Source organism: Neopsephotus bourkii, unplaced genomic scaffold, assembly GCF_033783945.1.
Source record: "Neopsephotus bourkii isolate Nb327-2 ecotype Australia unplaced genomic scaffold, CSIRO-AGI_Nbou_v1 NB_860, whole genome shotgun sequence".
In the NCBI taxonomy this organism is placed as follows: Eukaryota; Metazoa; Chordata; class Aves; order Psittaciformes; family Psittacidae; genus Neopsephotus; species Neopsephotus bourkii.
The window spans coordinates 3,348,756-3,365,731 of NW_026901356.1; the positions used below are offsets into that span (position 1 = coordinate 3,348,756).

At 36.7% G+C, this 16,976-nt stretch overlaps 1 protein-coding gene across 1 annotated transcript in view; it reads left to right on the plus strand.

The window, feature by feature from the left end:
- SPON1 (spondin 1) overlaps window positions 1-16,976 on the plus strand; it is a 191,289-nt gene that overhangs the window by 23,946 nt on the left and 150,367 nt on the right. Inside the window, exon 3 of the mRNA XM_061356650.1 lies at window positions 14,737-14,870. Within this exon, the coding sequence (XP_061212634.1) occupies window positions 14,737-14,870 (134 nt within the window). The remainder of the gene's footprint in view (window positions 1-14,736; window positions 14,871-16,976) is intronic.

Consider the following 16,976-nt stretch of genomic DNA (forward strand, 5'->3'; position numbering starts at 1 on the left):
AGGAGCTGAATGCAAAAAATAAGTTTTCATGATTTCTCAGACTCCTGTGTAATATCAATCTACAGACAAACAGAAGCTATATATCTTGTGACTATCAGGCTGTCAGTAGCACATAGAATCATAGAATAGTTAGGGTTGGAAAGGACCTTAAGATCATCTAGTTCCAACCCCCCTGCCATGGGCAGGGACACCTCGCACTAAACCATGCATGAACATGAGCAGCACTGTGAGTGTATTGAAGACGTTTTTGATCGGGAACAGCAAGTACAGGCAATTTTGGCTGATTTCTAATTAATGTTACTACTTCCTTTTGTTTCTGCTAAATGAAAGGCACACCCAAACAATGCAGAAGGACTATTTATTTTCCCCAGTTATGGCCAGTAGTGGTACACAGGAGGCTCTTTGAATGAAGAGGAAAAGGTGAAACTGGTTGAAATGAAAAATTTTCACTGTCAAAGTATGCTACAGTTCAAACTAGTTAAACAGTGTAGTCACTTAGAAATTTCCAATGGAAAGGTCATCAGTGCTTTTCACTCAGGTAATACTGAAGCATACCATTCTTTTTACTGCATTATATACAAAGCTAAGTATTAAAATATTGACTCAACAATGCTTGAGATGATGAAAAATCAAAACATTTCAGAATGGATTGTTTTGAACGTGTTAATTTTTCCTAATGCTTTAAGATGATATTTCTATAAAATGGCCTATATCCAGAAAAAAAATTTGTTTTGACAAAATTGCATGTTGAAACTTGAAACGTTGTAAAATAATGTTTTTCCTATTACTTGTAGTTAGCAACGGTAGGAGTTCTAAAGCCTAAATCTCAGTGTAGCAAGAAATACTACCAAGTCAATTAGAAACTTAGTTTAAAATGTACCTTTGATGTAATGGAATGTCTGGGGCTTTGTTTTGTATTGAAGTGGGTTTGCTCAGAGCGCAAAGTTGAGGGCTGGAGATGGAGCCAGCATGAATACAGTTTTTGCTCCTTTAATTCACATAATTTATTCAATTCTTCACGTTCTTGATTCATACACATTTGCCTGTTTTGCAGCAATGGCGTATTGATATTGTTGATGCTAGTGATCTGCAGTTTTAAACTTTCTTGCTTATGTGTCAAATTGGTTTGTAAATGAATTTTCTAGTTTCTTAATGAATATCCCTCTTGGTCTGTGACTGCATATATTGAATTTCTACTAGTCCTAATGAAATTTCAAATGGAACAGCTTTATAGTCTTGAAATACATATTCATTAGAATTAAATCCCTTTTGAGATGGGGATAAATTTATGTCTCTTTTTTTTTTTTTTCCCCTAAAGCTATTGTGTTGTCATCTGCATGTATGGTAAGATGGGAATACAAATTTTTAATTGGAAAACCTATTTACAGCCATAAAGTTGACACATATAAAGCAAGCTTCTACTTCACAGCAAAATATCCTAAGCCATCAGGAGATGAAAACTTTGTCTAATGCATATATACATATATATACATATATACATACATATACACATATATATGGTTGCTCTGAAATGTGCTTGCAGCTTTAGCTATTATGTGCAACAAACCTGAGATCATTATGTTGCTTGCAGCTTGGTGGTGTCAAGACAAGTGGTGTAGGCAGGTTGTATTCAGCTTTCTTCTTCGCATTCCTCATTGCTCTTCCTACTCCTTCTTCCTCCAACGAAGGCAGAGTGGCTAGCCTTGAGCAGTGGCACCATATGTAAGTGTCCGGTTTCCTGCATGGCACTGTCTTGGCAGGACCTGGTTTCACACATAGAATAGTTAGGGTTGGAAAGGACCTTAAGATCATCAAGTTCCAACCCCCCTGCCATGGGCAGGGACACCTCACACTAAACCATATCACCCAAGGCTTCATCCAACCTGGCCTTTAACACTGCCAGGGATGGAGCATTCACAACCTCCCTGGGCAACCTATTCCAGTGCCTCACCACCCTAACAGGAAAGAATTTCCTCCTTATATCTAATGTAAACCTCCCCTGTTTAAGTTTTAACCCATTACCCCTTGTCCTATCACTACAGTCCCTAATGAAGAGTCCCTCTCCAGCATCCCTATAGGCCCCCTTCAGATACTGGAAGGCTGCTATGAGGTCATGCCTTCCTCGCCTCAGTTTTACTGTGTTTCTGTCCTTCAGAAATTTGCTGTCCCCTATGCAATTTTTCTTGGAAATGCACTTGGAATGTACAAATAATTTCAGAAGCAGTTTTATCAAAATCACTGCCTTTAATAATGGATTAAAAAAAATGTGTGGCAAGTACTTGCTGAAAGTGATGGTCCATGTCATGATACAGATGTACAATTAAGTTAACATTTTATTCAGTCTTATCATTTGAAGCAAGATAGAATCTATGTATCCACTGAGGATTATGAAGAGCCACTGTACTAATGGGGGGGGAGGAATGCTACTTTAGGTCCTCGTGCAACAATAGAGTTAGAGCTTTTTATGCTTTGTAAATGTTTTGTAGCTTTTAAAAATTAAATAGACAATGATGTCTACATGAGAAGATGCCACTTAATGTGGCTTTGTTTCTCTAATCATAATAGCGTCAAACTTCCTCAGGCTCCTGTGTAGGAAAATGCTCTTCATTGAGGCATGCTTCTGCCTGCTAAGCCAGGTTTAGTAAGTGATAGTTGCATTGGACAAACCTCATCTTTACCACTGTATACTGCTTGGAATTAATATGAAAGCAAAGTTTGTTACTCTTTATAATGTTAATCTATGTACAAGTACAATTTAATATAGTTCCATTTCAGTTTACAGCTAATTTTTTTAGTACTTCAATTTACAGAGCTCTTAAGAATTTTCTTACAAGCTTTTACAAAATTTATTGTTACCCTATTTTTTCAGAATCCCTTCCTGCATTTTTATTTCCTTTAAGAGTATTGTGCAACTCTCTAGCAGACATCTTACAGCATGAAGAAGTATCATGAAATAGCATAATTCCAAGAGAATATAGGACCTTTTTTAAAAACAAACAAATCCAAAGCAAACCCAAAAAGCAAAAACTACCCCCAAACCAAAATCAGCCATTCCAACCAACCAAAAAAAACCAACACCCCAAACCCAACCCAACCCAAAAACAATGAAAAAAAACCACTAAAGCACACACACCCATGAAGCTTTAAATTACTTCTTTCCTGATACACATACTATTGTTTTGTGCAAGACAGTGTTCAGAAGTGTCCAAATCAGGCTTTAATAAATGCAGTTTTCACATTTGGTGGTGAGAGTTTTCCTTTAGTGACAGCACTTAACCCTCTTCAGTTGGCACTTGAGGAAAGCCTACCACGCTCTTGAAAAGAAACCTGAAGTCTACCCACAAGACTCACCTTGCTGCCAGACTGTGGCTTCACTTTTGACTGACTACAGTGTGTCTTTCTGAAGCAGAACCAGCTCATACTGGATGGGAAAAAAGCATAACATGTTGATTTTCTTGAAACTCTCAGTAAGCAGGTTTAATTTACCAGAAGGGTACTACAGATAATGTGAAATTAGGCTTCACTGAAAACCTTGGAGACAGAGGCAGGCAGGGGAATTATTCCTGACTAGACTGTACAGTCTGCAATGTCCTCTAAGGAAACAATCTGAGGATCTGTGCATTGGTAGTTCATCAGCATATCAAAAGCCATAACTTGGATTATCTCTTGTCTCTGCCTAGCATGCAGGCACACACTCATATACATACAAAGAATTTGGTGGCTTTATATTTGCTCACAACTATGTCAGTGCTGCCACAAACCCTTCCTGACTTTCTGTAGCTCTTCTGTACCCACAGTATTCCTCATTCAATAACTGATGCAAATTGTTAAGCAAAAGATTTGAGAGGTCCTTTAGGGAGGTAAATGCTGCCTTAAATTTATCTGTATAAAGCCTGTAGTTCCAGTTCACCAGTATTTTTTCTCTAACTGTGGTTTTAGCAATAGATAAAGTCTCTCTGAAATAGATTATGTTCTGTACGCAGTCATCTGAAGGCTATGGGAATTTGTGTAGAATCTGCCTGAAATAGGTTAGGATGTATGTTTTGGCATTGAGATGCTCATGAGAAACATGAGTAGAACAAGTGCCAGAGCTGCTAATGTGTCAAAGCTCCATCATCAAGCAAGATAATAATACTATTAAAAATATGTATTCTCTGTGATACTTAAATCCCTTCTTTACTTAAATGAAGAGCTCCAAGTGAGGTAGCTATTCTTGGCAGAGTATTCATAATGCTGAATAGTGTAATATTTCCTAAAATGAAGGAGAAACGAAAAGCCTAAACGAACTAAGCAAGTTGAAAAATGCTGATCCAGTAAAATGTGCAGAGTCACATTTTGCTATGTACTTAATGACCTTGATCAATTTTGATTCTAATAGCAGAACAGGCATTTCCTTTGTAGTTTACTGTCTAATGTTATGTTGTAGAAAAGTGTCACCTCTATAGTAATACTATTATTGATTACATTAGTAAGGAAGCTCCCTCTGGGTTTAAGCTCATGTTGTACTTTGTACTCTACAGAGTCATAGATAGTAAGGTTCCTTTGGCTGGCAATTAACGCTCTGACAAATGCAAGAGAGGAAGGTTGAGGAGGAAGGCAGACTGTTATCATCACTCTGCAGGGAGAAACTGAGATATAGAAAGGTGGCTTCAATAGAAGAGCTATGTGTGTCTTTTGAGCAGCCACTATAAAATTTCTTCCTTATCCAGTGTTTTGTGTGTCTCCTCAAATTTAACATTGCTTTTCTTTTGATTGACTGGTCTTGCAACTGTGTTCTTATCGGGGTGTAGTTCCTGAAATAAAAATGGCAGTTCCTGAATTTAAAATGGAACTGACAATGAACCTAGTGTTCCTTGCTACAGAAATGTAAATGAGAAGTGCGTGTGTGAGCAGAAGATAAGGTCCATGTCTTCTGTGTGAGACCACAGCAAATATTTCTCTGGCACTCACGTTACTTGTGTATTGCTCATTACGGTGCTGAAGATAGAGGCAATATACAATTGTGACAACAGTACATGAAGAATGATATTCTTATCAAAAATAATCACATCATTAATTTCAAAGGGAAGAGCTACACCTCAACAGTCTCATTTAACACCAACTTTACTAAACTGACATGCAGTGATTAGTTAATGACTCTCACCCAGTCCATGTGGTTTGTTCTGATATGAAAGCCAGATATTTCTGATTGCTTAGATAATCGTTCTGGAACCAATGGTAAGAATGGTGGATTTAGGACTAGATCCTACTTTCTGTCTCAAGTATTGTTTCATTATGAATATCCAAATGTGAGGGTTTTTTTGTTATTTACATTTCTCAACTGTTTGACTGCTTAAAGCTTGTGTTTATGGTGAACAGAAGTTCTAGACCATTGAATTTAAAGTATGTCCTTGACTGGACTTGGATAGTGTCTAGAGATCCTTACTAATAAAGTTATCTATTAGTTGCAGTGAAGGCACATCCTGTCAAGCATTTAGAAATGTTATTTTTGTGCAAAGAACTGTGTGCATTGACAGAAGCAAAGACATATGGGCTCACTCACATAAAGACAGTTCCTGCAGTTATTTAGGAAAACCCTAGTAGCAGTATGAAAAGTTTCCTATAGTTCTGACAAATTAAGAATGTGCTGACAAGCTTTTCCTTTGCATATAGCAAAAATGTAAAGGCTGATTTTTTTGTGAAAATATGCTCACAACAGTCAGACATTCCTTTGACTTTCCTCAAGCATGTCCATGAAAGTATTTTGGATTTGTCCTAGATTCAGTCCTGCAAGGGTCTAAGCACTCTTCCTCTGATTTCTAATGACCTTAAACTACATGCTTAGCCTAAGGCCTGAAAGTTGGTTTAGGTGCATATTTATAAGTCTTTGTCTTGTGCTGAAATGTAAAGAATCTGAATGAATCCTTTACCATAGGGATTTAGAAAACGTGAGGGAAAAAATATTTTGTAATGCATTGTTAGTTTCCTTTACATGCATGCATGCGTGGCCTCCTGTCTCACCCAAGCATTAATCTTATTCACTAAAGTTGTTTTGAATTTTTGGTGCTGCCAGATGCAGCACCACGTGTGTATGTATATACATATGTGTGTATGCATGTGTATATATATATATACATAAGTTGCAGTAACAAGGCCAAAGTGCTCATGCTGACTTAAACATAAATTCTTGATGGAGATGTGTTATATGTGACTACTGATGAGCTCTGGTTAAAGATGAAACATGAGGCCATGACTGCAGAAGAAGTTTGGAAATGTGTTCTGCCCCTTTTCAGACAGGGGCATTTGTTTGTGAGGGTCAGAAATAAATGCAGAAGGAGCTTTGTTGTTTGTTTTTAGTTGAACATTTTGAAAAGTGCTAAGTTAGCATTCTTAGAACTGATGTGATCTCAGTCCTGAGTGCAATGCTAGAAGAGATGAGCAATATTTTGGGGAAACTTTTTGGTGTCTTGTCTCTTCAGAAGGAAACACCAGTATATTAACCCTTCTAATGAAATACAGAAATTTTCAAATTGTGTTTTTGTTGGCTAAAAACATCTTCCAGACATAATTTTCTGTTAGAAGAAGAGATGGCCCACATGTGCTTTTAAAAGGTGTTCAGTCTGGATGGAGAGAAGGTTCAAGTGTCTTGAGTTGTTAGAACAGGGATTGCACCAAGGAGTTTTGCAGCCCTGAAGAGTGCTCCTCTACGCAGCAATTTAGTCAATTTCCAGATTGATTTTTCTTAATCTCTTCCTTTTCAATCCCTCTGCATTATAAAACCAGTAAAATACTTCACTGGGTCAGCAGGGAAGAGACTTGTGGGGAAAGTCATCAAAATAAACAGCAGAGATTTGAAGACACATTCCCTGACTGTCAAGTCAGTTTTTGCCCTTGGTTCAGTGGGTATACATGTGAGGTAGAATGGATCAGAAAAGAGACTGGCTGAAGGTTACTCACTCTGTAGAAGCTCACACTGATAGTGAACTGCCCAATTCAGAATGCATGGATGAATCTGAGTCTTCCATAGCTGAAGTGGAGCCTTTAATGTTGGTCCAGAGCAGGCTCTACTAGAATGTCCTTCAGCTTTTACAAGACAAATAAGTAAATAAGGTTTGTCTTCTAATCCCAGTGTGCAGCCAAATTAAAACAGAAACTTTTTTTTTTTTTTTGCAAAGCAACGTTCTTATTTTTTAGCAATATTTAAATTTCCATTTTAGATTAATTTTGCTACAACCCCTTGATATGTTGAAAAGTGCTCTCATGTAAAAGATGCCATTGGCAAACTGGAGCTCTGCCAGACCTGGTTTTGTTCTACTTCCTGGGATCTCTGAGCTTCAATGCATCAAACTGGGTGACCTTTGACAGAATTTGGCTACTCTTTTCACAAAAGAGAGACAAAGGGTTGGTACACAGGGGGCCATCCTAACTTTCTGGCTTCCATGGGTTTCCCTGACTTGAATTCCTAGTTGATTCATTAAGCCACTTTGCCAGTAGCTCAAATTAGATGGAAATCACAGAGCAGGCTGATGATCTGGTCTTCTCATATTTAATCTTTTCCCAAAGAGCTCCTGTTTATGAAGTCTGAGACCAATCTGAAATACAATGAGCTGTTAAGGATAATAATAAATAAATTTTTCTAGAACGTTTAATACATTGTTTTGAAAAAGGAGGCTAATGTCTATATTCCCACTTCACAATTGAGGAACAGACAACACTAAAGTGATTTGAGAAAGGTTGCCTAGCAATAAAAATCACATTTCACTTCCAGTCCAGTGTTGCTTTATTTTATATCACTTCCTTTTATGAGGCTGTGAAAACACTTATTTACTTACACAACCTACCAATGCCTTTATCCATCTAGAAAATCAGATTAAAATAGGCTCTTAAGTATGAGGCAGATAAATTGCAGCAAATATATTTGTGAGAGATTGCAAGTCTTTCTCTTTCCAAAGAAATGTGTATTATAAGCTTATATGGAAGGTCCTAACTGTAGTAACTTGCACCAGAAATATAAAAAATCCTTAAGTTTTTCCTGCTTTCAAGTGGTTGTTATCTGAAAATTCTTGATTATGAAGTTGATTTCTGTATAACACCTTCTTCAGCAAGCAGTTTCTCTGGGGCTGAAAGCACTTGAGGTACCACCTATCAGATTTTTTTTTTCCCTGTGAAAATTTCCTATCAGACTAAAATGCTTCTTACTTTTTTGCAAAATAAATAATACTGAAGTAGTTTGACAACATAACACTGAGTATAAATAATCCCTCTGCAAAAGTATTACGTAAACAATCCTGTGTGTATCTTTGTTGAAGTTTATTGTGGTTATAGTAGTATTTGAAATGAGTGTGTTGGTTCTGTAATCTTGGAAGGATCATTTTCACTCTGATCTTCCAAATACAAGGAGGAGAGAAACGACAAATCCATATGCGCCAGTGATAAGCCTAAGTGGTCATTCTCAATTTTTTATTTTGTATTTTTTTTTATATTGGGTTTGGTTTTCTTCAGCTGCTGCTTTGGGCTGTCCTTGGCTCAGGTGAAGGGAACTGCAGCTAGAGCACTGCTGTGATTAAAACTGACTCGGTTCCCAGGGGGCCAGCCAAGGATCACCATAACATAGCCTTGCTCTGTGTCCACATTATCCTTACTGTGGTTATTTTTCCGTCTTAGTGCTGCAATACTGCAGTTCTGCTTCCTAATGCTGGGAACAGGGTTTTGAAACTAGTACGTCCTCATTTTCATTTGACTAAGTGTTCATAAAATTTGCCCTTTTCTCACCTGCTTGTTTCATGCTTCCTAGTGTAAGCTGTATCTAGATCATGAAAGAATCCTGATTTCATTGACAAGAAAGTTCAGTCTGTTAGCTCCTGCCTGAAGGGAATGAAAAAAACCCTGGAAGTTAATGTGTTTGAATAGTTCAGTGTAGTCTGACCTCAGTAAGTTTGCTCTAGATTTAAGTCTAACTTGATTAAATTATACATCAAGCCAGAAGTTCTGTTTCTTTGAAAGTAAAATTTTCAGTCTTGCCCAGAATCCTCATACCTCATTTCAAGTGCTGTAAAAGGAGCTGTGTAGACTGAACACAAAACACGAAGAATAAAGGTAAGCTGTTTGTCATGCAAAGCACGGAGGGACTCGTTGCTTTTGTACCAAATGTCACCCGAAGCATCTTGATTCAATTTACCCAACTGTTTTCATAGCAATGTTAATGTTGCACTTAGAAGAAAAATTTGTAGGAAAAAAAAATAAACTTGTGACCTTTAATCCACTGTCACTGAGTACTTGGATGAAAGCAGACTCAAAGCATAATGGTCTGTGTTTATTCATCTCTTGAGTTTCAGGGACAGCTTTTACTAAATTGATAATTTTCAATTTACAAGTATATGCCTTTATAATTCAATATGTTGCAACATTAAGTTAACCAAGAATGGTCCAAATTCAAGAAAAAATATATAGTGTATATATATATATTTTTATATATATATATAAAAAATAAGGTTTACTAAATGCTGTCAAGTTATTGCTATCTGTCTTTATCAATATATGTCTTCTCTTTTCATACATATAGAATTAAGAAGAAACTGCTGTGCTTTAAGCCATCCATAGGCAGTCTCTTGGGCAGGAAAAGCTGTTTAGTGTAAAAGCTGACAGTGTGGTGCTTCATCTGTAATGCACTTCAAGTTCCCCTCATGTTGAACTTCTTTCATCCTCTGTTTGTTTGAATTGCTCCTCAGAAAAGACCCTCCTGCCTGCCCTACAATAGGTGTAATGTAACTCTCAGGTTTGTAAGGCTGAACAGCAACCTACAGTACAGTGCGACTACAAGATTCTTGAGAGCAAATATTTTGGGATGTGTTAATGCGTAAGAGTCTCATACAGGATTCCTGCATTTTTTCCTTTTGATCGTCCAGTACAGCTTGCTTTTCAATGAACACACTATTCAAATTAATTGTTTTAAAGAAGGGAAGGTAGTTGGACAGAAGTATTTAAATACTTCCCTTCAGAGCATCTCACAGACAAATATTTGGGTTTTGTTTTTTTGTTTGCTTTTAATTCTTGGAAAATGATTTATACCAGTTATGTGATTCTGTTGATTCTAAGCACAGACTCTGAAGAAAATACTGTGTCCTTTAGTCAAAGAAATTGGTTACAAGAAGGATATCTTTGAGGCAGATTTTTTTAAACTGACTTTTTTACATCATGAGGTTTCCATTCCATATAATAATCTCTGTTCTAAATTAATCCCTAAAGGCCAAATATTATTACCATTATGTTAGAGCCAATGTTCTTTTTATAATGGAAAAGTTTCCTCAAAGAGTTGATAGTTTTTCAGCATTCTGGAAGTCAGGCTCCATATTAGCTCTTCCAAAGAAGAACACTGCCTACAGAGATGCTTATCTGGTGAACTTTGAATGTTTTGTTTTGTTTTTTGTTTTCTCTTTAACTCAGTTGTTCCAGTAGAACACAGCTGTTTCAGTGGGTGGAAAGTGATGATGTGTCCACAGAGCAAGAAATGGTGCTGCAGATCCCAGCCAGTGGTTTAAACTGAGGAAGTGGACACAAGCCAGTAGAGGATTTATATAACTTCATTTCCTTTTGTACTTTATATTAATTCCCTTCTTTGTGGTGCATAACATTCTGACTTTTTAAAATACTGATAGAAATGTAACAATAGAGAGGACACCTGCTTGGTGTCATTTATCTGACTACCATTTTATAGAAATCAGAAACAGATAGCAAGCTCTGTCACTCAGCATGAAATGTTCCAATTCTGGGAAAAGTAAACCACTCATTCATCAGTTTAACTACTAAGCTGTTTTCCAGTCCTGCTTTTCAGGAACACCCAAAACTTGTCCTCAACCTTGTCAGTGTTTGGAATAAGCAAGGAATGCAAAGCTGAGCCTGGAGCTGGTAAATTCTCCCTTTTGCTAGCCTTCTTTCCATGCTTGTAGATTTACCCAAGTTCAGCTAGATTCTATGACACTTGTTCAAATCAAGGTTAACTCTCAGCGTTTTGCTCAGGATTTGCACTAGTTTCCCTAGAGGAATAAATTGGTCTAATAATATTACATTCATACTGGTGGAAAAACACACCAAAGCACACTAATAACTAAATAGAAAGTTAAGATAATGTCATTGCATTTGTGGATTTGAAGGAATTAATCACGTGGAGTCCACTCCTCTGAGACCTCAGATTCTTTGGCCAAGGTTTCTTTTAGCTTTTAGGAATTTTGTCCATTATGTAGTTAATTTGCTGGCCGATTACTGAAAATGTGAGGCTTCACATTACAGATAACCTGGGGTTTTAGAAGCTGTGATTTTGGAAATGCTACATTTTAATCTGCATGCCTTTTTCCTGCCAATTCTTTCCTTCATGCTTATGTGGTCTGACTTGATTCTAGAAGGAAAATCAGGACTGTATTATTTTCAGAGATTACATATCCTTCTCCCCCCCACCTCGAGTTGTCCAGGATACTAACGCTTTCTCCTGTGCTATGTGTGAGTGAAGCAGTATCATCTACCGTCCTAAAATAGCATGTGATTTGGAATCTTCTTGTATAAGTAGTGAACTCTCTCTGTATCACCCCTACGAACTTTTCATAAAGAATCAAATCTCCATGGTTACGGAAAAAAACACCATAATTTAAAAAAATACATATTTTGAGTTTGGTTTATATTTATCTGAAGTCCTGAAATCTGCATTATTCTCCTGGGGTTTTTTTATAAAATTTCTTAATATTTTTTTTCTTTAATCCTCTCAGGTTAATTGGCATTTGAACCTTTCCATCTACTTAGGAGTTCTTTACTATATTCTGTCAACAGTAGGAGTTTTTATTAAGATGTATTCTGTCTAATTTTTCTTCAGAGGAGCTCTTTTTTTGGAGGATCTTGTCCTTTTATGGTCAGGTTTTCCCAGTAGACACTGATTGCCTAAGTCTTCTTGCTCTGATTGTTCCTGATGCAGGAAATTGAAATGTAGCCTTCAGGTTCAACTATGTCCTGTTCTTCCAGGATTGTGTTCTAAAATGCAGACAGAACTTTTAAATCACTTCATTATAGGCATCTGTATTCGTTGAGATAATTCATAACTAGCTCAGTTGCAGGAATTGGGTAGATTATAGAAGTGCAAAATACATCTACATTTCTGTGTGTTTGTTGCTACTGGAAAAGGGCGTAGATGTACTCCCACCTAATGACTATCTAGAATTCAAACAAATATTTCAAGCTCAGGTTTTGCAGTAGCCAGAAATTCGTCTTATAATAACAACTCACAGTTGCTCACAACTCCTTCCTAAAGTGTTACTTATTGGATTTGATTTTGGTGTTCCTTGTGATTGCATTTATTACTGGGGGAAAAAGTAGGACTCATTCATCTAGAATGGATTCAATTCACCTTGAATGAGACAAAAATTGGCTTAACATGCAAATACATCACAGATGGGTCTACAGTGATGACTGGTGGGGGAATGGTATTTAGGGATATGAAAACAGCCAAGATCTTGTTGACTGAAAATAGAACTCTATACTTTGAGAACGCAGGTTTATTTCAGTTGGGCTTCTCAAGAAACACCCACTGATGAAGTTTGTGACAAATAGCTAAACTAAATTTGCAAATGCCAGCATACTTGAAAGGTTCCTTGATCATTGCTCAATAGGTTTTATCTGGTCAGTTGTAAAGTAGTTACACTTACCTATAATTCCTCAATTTTTCTTTACCCAAATTGAACATGTTTTTAAATCTTTTAACTAATATGAGTTATGATGCTACAAAATATTCTGACAAGAGAATATGGGGCTAGTGTAAACTGTACAGTGATTTGCAAATTTTCTGCTTTTCTAGAACAGCTGTCTTTTAGGATGACCTCCTAAGAGCCCTTTCAAGGGAATCATCCTGCTTTTCTATAACGTGCAATAGAATTTTATTTTGTATGAGATGATATGAAAATCACACACTCTTCACTAAAAGCTTCCACCAAAACTGGGTTTTGAGAATGAATTCCTGTGAGGTATGGATAAAACATCAATTGACATGGTCCTGAGTAATCGAAACAACCTTTCTGAGGGATAAGTGAAAGTTTTTAGATCTTTATTTTATTGTTACATAAATAAGGCAGACAGAATGAATACAGTTCATGACCAAGACAGAATTGTAGAGTAGGGATTTATTGATGCTCAAGTTCATTAAATTGTATCAAGTGGAAGTATAAAATGAGCAGTGTCACTTTAAGCCTACAGTAGATCTCAAGCTTCAGTATTAGATAAAATCTAGCAAAGTAGATGTAGCTGTACACATTGTGTTTAGTTACACACATTCTGCAAAGCTTTTAAAGAGTTGAACAATATTAGCAGCTTTAAATTTAAAACCCATTAACCATTACCCTGTTGACCAGCTAAATAGTTTTTCAGCATTCCTTTAGGGCAGTGCCCCTTCATTCTGCCATGGAAAACCAGATAGGTTTGTGGGCTAAGCTAAAAATGTTTGGGAATGATGGAAGTATCATTGGGTGAGACAACCTGGATGCTTGCTCACTAAAGCAGATCTGGTCAAACTATAGAGATTGCCACTTTTTCAGAATCTAAACAGTATTTTGCTTTGTTGGTTTTTTTTTTCTTTATTTTTTTGTTTGTGTTTTGGGTTTCTTTGGCTTTTTTTTTCTTGTTTGTTTAAGTTCTGTTTTTTTGGGGTGGGTTTGTTTGTTTGTTTGTTTTTCCCAAATACTTTTTTAAAGTTAGCTACTGCCAGAAGATTTTTATTTTTCAATTGTAGTCTGGCAAAAGTGTGTGTGTTGTTACAATCAGAATTGTAAAAAAGCTCCTTCAGAGTTCTCTTGTACATCAATATATACAGCTTCTTTCCTCAAATGGTAAGGTTTGTAACTGATTGCCTGAATCTTGACCCAATGCAGTGTGAACTATGGCTTCATTGAAAGTGGACCACCAAGTAATTCTGAAATTTGCAATATCACAGTATCACCTGTTTCCAAATCAAACTTGGCAGCTTCAGGTGAATTTTCTTTGAGTTGTGATGAACAGAAGGTTTAAATTACAACCCCTGAAGAACATATGTAGTGAGAAAGTTATTTTGTCACAGACACCTTTGAGTAAAATCCTTAGAATACCACCACTTCCAAATCTGCCTCTCTGGTTTTGTATTGACTTATGCCACTTAAACCTTTCTGTTAAACATCAAACAACCCCCCAAAAGCAAAAAGCTCTGTACATTGAACTAAGTAATGGTCTCGGAATTATGGATTGTTATGCTTCACATTACCTCTTTTGACCTGGAGATTCTTTTGGTACATTAAGAAGACTACTGTTTAAGCAAATATTTACATGGATGTCCACCCATGGACAGATGGAACATGTTAAAAGCATGTTCCACCTATCCTAACCAGTTGCCATGGTATAAAAAAAAATAATATTAAATTATGCATCTTAATTATTTTTAGTTCATTAACATTTACGGGAAGCTCCAGTAATCAGGATCTACAGAAAAAGGTTATTTGTAGCCTCCCTCAGAAAGGACTAACTTCTGTTCACATGGAACTGAATTATTCTTCTGTCTTAGTTTTGTGGGGTTTTCGTTTTCATTTTCATTTCACTGAATGATCTGCGTGTTATAAATAAATTTACCAAAGTACTGCTGAGCTAAGCAGAGATTTATAAATAACGCCACTGAAGGGAAAACATGAACTTACAAAGCACATTTAAGAGACATTGGCTACCTACGTCCTTATCTTTCATATTCTTCTATTTCCTTAGATCATAGATGAAGAAGAAACACAGTTCATGAGCAATTGTCCCGTTGCTGTTACTGAGAGCACACCTAGGAGGAGGACACGCATTCAAGTGTTTTGGACAGCTCCTCCTGCCGGTACAGGCTGCGTAATTCTGAAGTGAGTATTTTAAGGCATATTAAACTAACCATTAAAGGAAAATTAGTTAATAATGAATCTAATATTTATTAGATTAGGAACTGCTGGTGTTCTTACATGTTTTTTTCTTCTTTGACACGTTGTGTCAAGGGTAGTATTACTTGCACAGTGAAATGTTAGCAACTTGAAGCCCAAGTAATCAAAGTTACTCCATGCCCTCAATAACTATTGAACTGGTAACCCTAATTGAACTGGGTAGGCTCTCTGTCGTTTATTTTATGTAAAAATCTGAAAATTCTGAATCTTAAAGGTCAAATTTGCATTATTTCATTTGAGATTTGGGTAAAACACACGATCTTAATTCAGATGATTAACAGGGACTTTCTGTACAGTTAGGATTTTCTAAATTGTCCTTTATCGGTAAAAACTGATCTACTTGTTACAAGGTGAATGCTTTGATTTTCGAGCTGGTGATCTGATGTTTTTATATTATTTCTATAGGCTATTTTAAAGCATGTGCATCCATGCTTTTTAAGCAACAGATGAAAGTAACACTATGTAGGTGCACTTTGCTTTAGGGCTGCTCATTTGTCTGTAGACACCTTCAGGCACTTCTTACTATGAAAAGTGGCAGAGGAAACGGCCAGAGAAACATTGTCCTATCTCTTAAGATTTTGCTTGTCATATTTAATAGGACAGGTTGGTCAAATATGCATGGACAATTGGGATTTATTTGCTTGCTTTGAATCAGTGTCTGTGATTAGCCTTTGCAACTGCCAAAATGTGCCCTGCAGTAGACCAAAGGATTTCAGATAGTCTTATCAGTACTGGGGGCACCTCCAGAGACATAAACAATTCCAGGTTTTTTAAGGAGATGCTAGCATAAAGGTTGCACAGAAAATAGTTCACTGAAATTCAGAAAAATGTGTTATTAAAATTGCAGCTGATTTCTGAGCAGGCTGCAAAATTGCCACCAGCAAAATTGGTCCATGACGTGCTCTCACCCTTACCCTGTGCTTCACGTCCTTCTCCTTTTGGTGGTTATGTGAAAAATGCAAGCTTATTCCCAGGGGTTTTAACGAGCTCCAAGGGTGACTGCCCAATTCCTGAGGGCAGTTCAGAGAAAGAATGAAACAGTCACTGATAGTACAAGTTGCTGATGCCAGATACTAACATCATAAAGTGGTATTTTGTTTGTGTTGTGGTGCAGTCCTCTGTGGCATCTTACATAGCAATCACTGTGGTTTTGGCATTAACATTTGCATTTTTGATTTTGTATGTAAAGCTTTGACCACATCCAGATTAGAATTTACAGTCAGCACTCTGTAACCCTTCTTTATTGTCAGCTCCCATGGAAGAGCATAGACATGTTGGAGGCAATTATCAAAATTATTCTGTCATTTTTGAAAGCTTAATAATATGATAAAAATGAAGGTCTAAAAGCAGTTATTATATTAAATACTTAAGTCCAAATTCATAATGGAAAAATCCTGAAACCTTGACCTTTAGGGGAAACAAAAGCCATCTGTATTTTTCTATTTCTGTGTGTGATGGAGTGTATGTAGCTTTTAATTATCAATGCATATCTGTTTCAGTCCTTGGAGACTGTCTGATAATTATTTTTTTTTCAGTATTTCCAAACCAGAATGGCAGCATATTGGAGCCTGTTCTGAATTGGAAGGATAGACTTTTTCCTTTGCACAATTGACTTCAATATATAGAAAAGTTAAACGTACTCACAAGTAAAACATAGCGATGTATAAAACTTATTATGGTTGCAGTGCTAAATACTGGGGCTTTTTTTAGGTTTCTAATGGGGCAATTAAGTATAGAGGCTTCCAGGAAGTTTTTCCTGGACTAATACTGTGGGTTGGGAAAAAAAATAATTTTTTTGTTTGGTTGGTTTTTAGGTCATGGTCTGTAAAGTCTGTTACCTGTGATAGAAACAATTGCCCCTGTTTGACTTCTTTTCAATGCTTTCTAGGCTTAGTGATCAGTTTGGTTGTGACAAGCATAATGTAACACAGAAATGGTAATTTGCAGTTCTAGGGTACAGTAAGGGATGCTAAATCTTTTGGCACTAGCACATGTGTATAATTCTAGCTTCCTGGAGGACTGAAAACTACA